Raw genomic sequence first — 9,031 nt, forward strand, 5'->3', positions numbered from 1 at the left:
AAATAATTAGAGTAGTATGGTAGTTTGCCATTCCGAACATAGGTACCCCTGCTCTTTACTATGCAAATTCATTATTATATTATAAAAGGTGCCTTATTCATAAAACTCAGCACTGTTTTCCTGATGTACATTGTCTTTTGATCATAGCAGCAATTATTTATCAAGTGATAGAGCCATAAATTCGGTGCATGTGGCGATACTTTAACAGTGCTGTCTGTTCCTCTGTCTCTTTTAGATCTCACTTTTCTCTATCTCTGAAAACTCGTTCAGCGTTTCGGTCTCATCTTCTACCATGGCTGACAAGTCTGAGGAAAACTTCATGGCTCTGTTCCTCACTCATGGAAGGCTGGTATTCACATTCAGTTCAGGCCAAAACCATGTCAGAATCCGATCCAAAGAGAAGTACAGTGATGGACAGTGGCATGATGTAAGAATGACTAATGTTCACTAATAAATTTCGAGGTTACACGTTCCATTTCTGTGACATTAGCTACACTAAATGAAATTGTACAGATAATGATCACCTTTCAAATGCTGAGATGTTAAGTTCAGTTATTTGATTTGTCTTAAAAGTAAAATAAGTTGTAATTATTTAATAGTTTGCCTATTACAAAGGTGTCTCTTACACACCTTTTATGTGACACTTTCTCTTTCTCTGTAGATTATCTTTATCAGAGGTGGAAATATGGGCAGACTGATAATTGATGGCCTTACGGTATTAGAGGACAGAGCCCCAGGCACAAACATCTCACTGCCTGTCCAAGATCCTCTCTATGTCGGTGGGGTGCCACCTGATCAGGCTAAGAAAAACATTCAGGTATTGTGATTCCTCATTAACTCCCATATGCTCTCAGGTCCATATAGGTTCTCTTCTCTGCTGAGATATTTTATTGTCTGTGGGGCGGGCACCCGTCTGGAATGCAGGCAGCTGCACCAGAATAAATTACTAGTGTCAAGCACATATTCTAGCATAATTTTGTCTGTTCATAGTGATAGACGATAGTATGCATACTCTTTTGACCTGTTTAATAGGACTTAAGTACTTATTTATATGTAATTTCATAATTACTTCTATTTTCTTAGAGTTAAATGTGGTTAAAGTGCACTGCTGAATGTACTGACTAGCATTTATGGTAAATAAAATATATTTTAATGTCATTTATATTGAAATTGTTATAAAATTAAATGAACTATCAAATAACACTACTCTTAGGACTTTAAGTACACTTAAGTGGCATTTTATTTTATTACCATATTATCTGCAAGTACACTTTTTTTTTTAAATACTTTAAATATTTAATTATACTTTAAAGATTTGAAGGATGCTAATGTGCTAAATGCACATTCAATACAATTAAATGCACTTCTTTTTCACAAGGGTAGGAAAATCCTGAGCCATTATATATACTGTAGGAGCAGGTTCAAAGGGTTTATCTATTGAATTGGGCTGGGTATTGAATTTTAGAATTTCAAATTATGCATATCGATTCTGATTCTTATTGATTCCTAGTTTTGATTATAATAATGTAAAAAAAAAAAAAAAGAAAAAAAAGTAAAAATTTAGATATGAAGCATATTTATTCCTTGACATTACACAAAGCGTTCTGTTGCAGCTGAATACCATGGACAAAAATCAGTAGCCTATAAAAACACTTACACAAGGAACTTTTGCCTATGGTTTTAGCAAAAATACCACAGCAAAAACAGCTTGACTAACTAAATTAAATTCCAAACATTATTAAAGACAAGTAAACAGTAATAAAATAAGAACAAATAAACAAATTAGCAATAGCACATAAATACAACTGAAACAAGTTCAGGTGCAGAAATAGAAATAAAATGTAATCAAATGTAAAATAACACAGTTTTCTTTTTACGAAAATGTTATGAAAATTAATCCTTATTAAAGTTACAAAAGTTATTCAGTCAAGATCAGTGAGTGATTTTCTCTTTGTTTTTTGTTCTTTGATTAACAGTAATAACACAGACTGTTGCAGGTTTATTAGACTGCTGTCACTTTAAGAGCGAATGCACGGACCCAATATGAAGCACATGCAACAGTTTATGTTCACTTAAGGCATTAATAACTGTTTACAAGGATATTTTGACTTAATTTTGTGTGTATTTGTCTGTTCAAGCACAAGAAGATGCAAAGTATCCGATTCCAGAATTGGAATTGATTTTCAATTCCCAACCCTACTATTGACCAACGTGGGTCTTGAACCCAAAACCCTGAGATTAAGAGCCATACTGTAGCAGCTGAGATGACCTTGTTTCTGCACCTGTCAGATTAGTTTTATTACCAACTCTAATTTTAGTCACAGGATTGCTTAAAACACCCAGGAACTAGTCAATACAATAGTCAATATTTGCAGCAATTATTATTATTAACTGATGTTAATTTTTACATACACATTTGTAGCATTAAAAATTATATACATTAACATTAGTTTAAGCATTATTATAAGAAAAACTTGTGACAACATACATAAAGCACTTTAGGTTCAACATCCTAAACTCAAACTTTACATACAGCACTTTAGGTACAGGTACAGCAACAATGTACGACCCCTAATGCAAATGAAGTTGCTTCAGGATGTGATTACCCCAAATGGTGCAGAAACAAAGAATGTGTTGACTTTGCTTTTCTTCATCATGATAAATCAAGCTATTTGGGTTGATGCAGTTATTCTAATGTAATCAGATAATGTAGAACTTATTTTTAGGGCATGACACTGTCATTTCTTACACATTAGTATTTATAAATTAACATCACCCATTAGTTCACTCAAAAAGGAAAATTCTGTCATTTATTACTCACCCTCATGTTGTTCCAAACCAGACATTCGTTCATCTTCGGAATACAAATGAAGATCTTTTTAATGAAGTCTGAGAGCTTTTTCTCCCTCCATTGACAGCTATGCAACTACGACTTTCAAGCCCCAGAAAGGTAGTAAAGTTAAAACATCATAAAAGTAATCCATGTGACTCCAGTAGTTTAACCTCAATTTTATGAAGAGACGTGAGCACTTTGCTTGCACAAAACAACATAATTTACTACTTTATGTATAAAAATATTAATCTCCAATGCGCAATCAAGGCAGCACCATGACGCATGAGTTATGTGTTGATGCGAGAGCAGACATTGTTGCCTGAATGCCTGTTGGAGATTATTATTTTGTAAATAGTGGTAAACTACTGTATGTTTTTTTTTTTTTTTGCACAAACAAAGCACTTGCGCCGCTTCATAACATTAAGGTTAAACCACTGGAGTCACGTAGATTACTTTTATGATGTCTTTGGGGCTTGAAAGTGGTAGTTGCTTAGGCTATCAATGGAGGGACAGAAAGCTCCCAGATTTCATTAAAAAGACTGTGTTCCGAACATGAACAAATGTTTTGGTTTGGAACGACATGAGGGTGAGTAATTAATGACAGGATTTTCATTTTTGGCTGAACTAACCCTTTAACCAGAATTAATAAATGTTTTTGTTCAGCATTGTCCAGTTCATTTACTAGTGTAATGATGGAGCAACATTTTGAAGAGAAACTTAGAATAATCTTAGAATGGTAGTTGACAAGAAATACTTTTGGAAGGTTGACATTCTGTGGTGTAACATGCTATACTAAATCTTACTAAATGATTTTTAGTGGATGTGTTTATACTAAACACCATTTTGCTAATTCTTCCACAATTATTATGCATCTTTTTACATGGCTCTCTGCAATACCTGATTTGAATCTGCAGTCAAGCATTTTATGTTTAATGACTGCCAAAATCAATATTTTTTGACTTCAGAACTCTCCTACACTGCCGTCGTTGCGTGTCTCTCAGCACACATAATGTTCTTTTCTTCTCACATCATTAAAAACAAACCTCCAATCAATATTTCATGTCTTTTTTTTATCTATTTGGTAAATAGTAGTATTATATTAGGTCCTGATCAGCCTGTTTTTTTTTTTTTTTTTTTTTTTGTGGTAATGATGTTACAACTAACTGATGAAAAGTATAAGGTTCTAAAGTTCTCATTCTTCTATTACTTCTTTAGAAGACATCTGTGTCTAGCTTTTCTGGCTGCGTGCGGAGTCTCCAGCTGAATGGCCGCTGGCTCACCTCTGTCTCCAGCAGTTTTGGGGTCACACCCTGCTATGAGGGCCCCTCAGAACCAGGGACATACTTCACTGAGGAGGGAGGATATGTGCTGCTGGGTAACATACTATGTTAACATACTATCTTTATTAGTCTGCCTCAAATTCTCTTAATTAAATGCTTTAGTGTTGAGAAAGAGGGGACTGTGTTCTCACCACATAGCTCAATGACTCTGCTGAGTCTGTCCACATGAGATTCATTTACATTCTTGATTTATTTGATTGATTTATTAGTGATTTATTTTTTTTTTTTTTTTGATCTTTTGTTTGATCTAAAGACATGCTTAATGCTTAGAATTAGTTTTGTAGACACATATTCATACACATACAAATAAAATGGGGAAGCAGACATAAGGTGTCCAGCATACATACTATATGAACTCCTTCAATAGTGTTTTAAAAGCATCCCAGGATGCACCTAATGAAGTTGAATGGATCATACAGTACCAAGAATGTGCAGAGCTATCAAGGAAAATGGTTGCTGTTTAAGCTCAAGTATAAGTATCAAGTATAAGTATACAGATGCAAAATGTTCATTTTAAAAAGATCATAAAAACTGCATGTGACAACACGTCTTCATAATTTTCAAAAGTTTTCACCCCCATGCTCTTAATGCACTGTGTTGCTTACTTGAGCATCAGCAAATCTTTGCAGCTTTTGTAATAGTTGTGTAGGCGTCCCTCAATTCTCCTCAGTGTGAAAATATGGATCTCAGCATCATACAGTCACTGCTGGAAAGGAAAAGAAACTGAAAAAAAAGAAAGAAAGAATGTGGAGGACCTGAAGAAATTTTTTGAAGAACAGTGAGCAGTTTTACTTCTCAGGACAAACAAGGGACCCATGAACAAAGTAAAACACTATTTCACAGCTTTGATGATAGTACTATTAATGTAAAATATGGAAAATAAAACTGATAAAGAAAAGATAGGTGTGTGCAAACATTTGGCTTTTGTTGAAAAGATCAGTTTAACCAGCTATAGCAGCCTTAACTGGTCGACAAGCTTCATCAGAATGACTAAAGCATGTTTTGCTGGTGAGAGCAACATTATGGTGAGAACCAAACACACACTAATCAGTAAAACCAGTTTTGAACCAGCTTGGAAATTCATGCTAGTCTTCCACAAGAATAATAAGAACAAGCAGCCCAACACATAAGTGAGAGCCACAGACAGACAGAGGCTCCTGTGGGAGAAGTGGAATGTGATCTGCCCCTTATTGCCACACTGCAGCGATCTGATTGGTTAATGCAGAGGTTGGAGATGATTTAAGCAGACCTCAAGGTCTTGGGAAACAAAGTTGCAGCTGTTGAATGTGCATAGAGAAATTTCACGCCCTGGTGTGATGTTCAGGGGGTTACACATGCACATAACTCTGCTAGGCTCAAGAGGACACAATTCCAGCATACAGTGCTAAACAGCTGAATACGAGAATCCGATGTCTCCTTGCCTGAATGTTTTAGCAGTCTTGTGGATAGAATTTAATCCAAGGATAATATGCTGAAATAAAGTATGTTCTTCTTCTCCTGCCTTGCAGATGACTCCTTTAATTTTGGCTCAAGATTTAAGCTGGTGATGGAGGTGCGCCCTCGTGTGGCGTCAGGAGTGCTACTGCATGTCTTTACTGGGAGAGAAGGAATATCTCACCCTGTACATCTATCAAAGCCAGGTCTGAAGAGCCAATCAAGAGATTCATTACAAACATCCCATGCTGTATGATCAAATTTCTGTCTGTGAAAATATCATAAACTTATCACTAAGCCAAGCCTTGAAATGGTACTTTTACTGACTAATCGTACTAGGAGTATAGCAACTGTTGTCGTCAGACAAGTTTTTTTCCCCCTCTTTTTTTTTTTTTTTTGTAATGTAAGACATTGTGAAAAAGAAGTATACTTTAGCATACATTTAAAAAGTACTTATTACAGAAATAATATACTTTAAATACTTTATAATGTAATTCAGCCAAATGTAGTGTTTTCAAATACTTAATTGCGTGTTATTTACAATTACATGAAGATGTACTACTATAGTTTTAGATTAAAGGGTTAGTTCATCCCAAAATGAAAATTCTTTCATTAATTACACACCTTCATGTTGTTCCACACCCGTAAGACTTTCGTTCATCTTTGGAAGACAAATCTAAATCTTTTTGATGACAGAATGCTGTCACATTTCCTTCCATTGACTGCCTTTGTAACTACAACTTTGACGCTTCAAAAAGTTCATAAAGAGATCGGACAACTAATCCATATGAATTGAGTGGTTTAGTCCAAATTTTCTGAAGAGAATCGATCGCTTGTCATGATGAACAGATTTAATTTAAGCTTTTACTCACATGTAAACATTGATCAGTGAACATAAGCAGGAGCTCAATCTAACCTGAATAACGCACAAGAGCAAAACTCTTCCGGAAGCTCAAACGTGCTGCGTAACACACGAGAATGAACCTCATTTGTTACGCAGCACTTTTAAGCTTCTATTTTCACTTTGCCTGATACATGTTTTGAATTCTACTTCAGTCTCCACAATCCTTAATCATGTTACTGCACAACTGAACAATTTCTTAAGAGATATATTTAATAAGATGTGTGAAGTCATGTGATTTATTTGATGGGGTTTTGTAGGTGGTGGTGGTGGTGAATAATGGTATCCGTGAGTTCTCCACCTATGTGTCTCCTAGACAAGAAATCTGTGATGGAAACTGGCACAAGATCACAGGTACAGAATTAAAATCCATGAACTTTATACAATTATAATGTCTCATTTTAATCTCTTGTATTTTTTTTTTTTTTTTTAATCAGAATTTCTAATTTAATAATTTTATAAATATTGCATTTTGAAATGCATTGTACTTTAAAAAAAAATAAAAATCCACGTTTTTTTTTTTTTTTTTTCTCCAGCTATGACTTAATTTCTACAGAGACATAACCACTCATTAAAGATTCACTGTTGTGTATAAAGCTCACTTGAATTTGTTGTAGAAAATTGTCGTTATGGTGCCTTGGAATCCTGTCAGGTCACTGAGGCAGCAAGTGCAGTGCCATCATTAAGAGTTGTTGTGCTTTCCAGTGATCAGAGATGGTACCGTGGTGCAGCTGGATGTGGACTCAGAGGTGAATCACGTCGTGGGGTCTGTCAGTGAACCAGCACGGAACACCAGTGCTCCAGTGTTTATTGGAGGAGCCCCAGGTCAGTCACCACTAATGTTCAGAGACAATGAACATTAATGGAAAATGTATGAATTTCGTTGAGATTAGAGAACAAAATATCAGTATTCTAAATCATTTTGGATTACAAGGTGATTTTTAGTGGATTAAGCAGTTCCTCTTAAGTTCAAACATATATTTAAAATAAAATAGCTACTTCATTTTTTATTTATTTTTTTTTTTTTTTTTTTTTGATAATACATTTAAAGTGTTGCTAAAGTGTCCTAGAATGTTTGGGGCCACGTTTTGTAAACCAGTTTACAACAGCTTCAAATGTAGCAGTCCCATTTTATAGGTGTCCTTAACTACTATGCTCTTATGTTTATTATCATTAACTAAAAATAAAACCACACACACACAAAAAATATTACTTGAAATAAAACAAACATTAACTGAAATAAAATATAAAAAACTTAAAATTACTAAAACTTTAAATAAACTTAAAATGAAAATATAAAAATAAAATTGTATTAAAAATATTAAGAAAAATTATAATATTATATCAATGATACTAAAATAAGTGGGAAACAGTTAGGTTTAAAGGTGGGTTAAGGTGTAAGGGAAGGCCCAATATTGTAATTATAGATGTAACTATAGATGTAATTAAATACAGGTCATTTTTTTTTTTTTAAATAAAAGTACAATGCGAAACCATGCATGTATCAAATGATTAATGTACTTAAAGACACTTAATAAAAAGTGGGTTCAATTTGGCTCACCCAAGTCAGATTTTAAAGCTGGAACTGTCAAAATAGAAACTACTTCTTTAACTCCTGAACATTGTTAATCTGAGCACAAGGCTGTTTCTTTCAGATGCTACTGTATGAGTGTTCATTCCCACTGTAATGTCAATAATTGTTGATCCTAAATCTTTTTGAACCTTTTTCTCTTCTCCAGACTCTATGCTGTCTCACAGTCTCCTCATCAAGAGGGGCTACACAGGCTGCATTAGGAACGTGTCTGTGAATGAGTCTCCTGTGAGCTTCAGTAAGGCGGCGCTGGTCAGCGGTGCAGTCGGTGTGGGCACCTGTCCTGCCACTTGAGCGATGACCACTCTGGGTCTCCACAACAGAAATGAACCTGTGTCATTGTCTCTAACATGCCTCTTCAGCATCATTTATAGCTATTCTATCTCTATGAAATATTTCATTAATGACCAATGAGCTGTAAAACAGAGCACTGTAACCATTATGTTAACTTGATACCAACGGTTCCTTAATTGAGGTATATGTAATATCTATTAAAACCATGTACCTTAAACAAATTTGCACAAAATATTAACAAAGCCATATAAGATATATATATACACACTGTATATATATAGTCATGATACTGTCTTGACATACAGATAAATAAAGTACTTCACTCACTGCTTTATCTGAATACTTTTCTTTAATAAAGCTGGTGTTTTCTGATATTTCACAAGTTTGTGTCCATATAATCTTAGTTTAAGTGGTTAAGATTATTTGGCTTGCTATCTGCATAAAGGTTTTTGATAATATTTGTATTGACCTTTTGATCTTGTTTTAACATTAAGATTCAACCTAATCAGAAATAATGGTTTTACATCTCTGAACTATAAACCTTGCTTTCATATTGTATAAGACAGTCAGTTGATTAACTAGGCCTATTCATTTCCCCTTCCACTTCTATAAAAGTGATCTATAAAAGTTTAAAAGTG

At 34.4% G+C, this 9,031-nt stretch overlaps 1 protein-coding gene across 1 annotated transcript in view; it reads left to right on the forward strand.

Annotated features, from left to right (window-relative positions):
• The window catches only part of lama4 (laminin, alpha 4), a 65,462-nt gene extending 56,735 nt beyond the window's left edge, over window positions 1-8,727 (forward strand). The window contains 10 exon segments of the mRNA XM_048206159.1: window positions 236-272; window positions 274-291; window positions 293-427; window positions 662-817; window positions 4,049-4,208; window positions 5,682-5,767; window positions 5,769-5,813; window positions 6,769-6,862; window positions 7,214-7,333; window positions 8,248-8,727. Of these exon segments, the coding sequence (XP_048062116.1) occupies window positions 236-272; window positions 274-291; window positions 293-427; window positions 662-817; window positions 4,049-4,208; window positions 5,682-5,767; window positions 5,769-5,813; window positions 6,769-6,862; window positions 7,214-7,333; window positions 8,248-8,393 (997 nt within the window). The 3' untranslated portion in view covers window positions 8,394-8,727.
• Window positions 8,728-9,031: the final 304 nt, after the last annotated feature.

The sequence above is a fragment of the Megalobrama amblycephala genome, linkage group LG11 (genome assembly GCF_018812025.1).
Source record: "Megalobrama amblycephala isolate DHTTF-2021 linkage group LG11, ASM1881202v1, whole genome shotgun sequence".
Classification (NCBI taxonomy): domain Eukaryota; kingdom Metazoa; phylum Chordata; class Actinopteri; order Cypriniformes; family Xenocyprididae; genus Megalobrama; species Megalobrama amblycephala.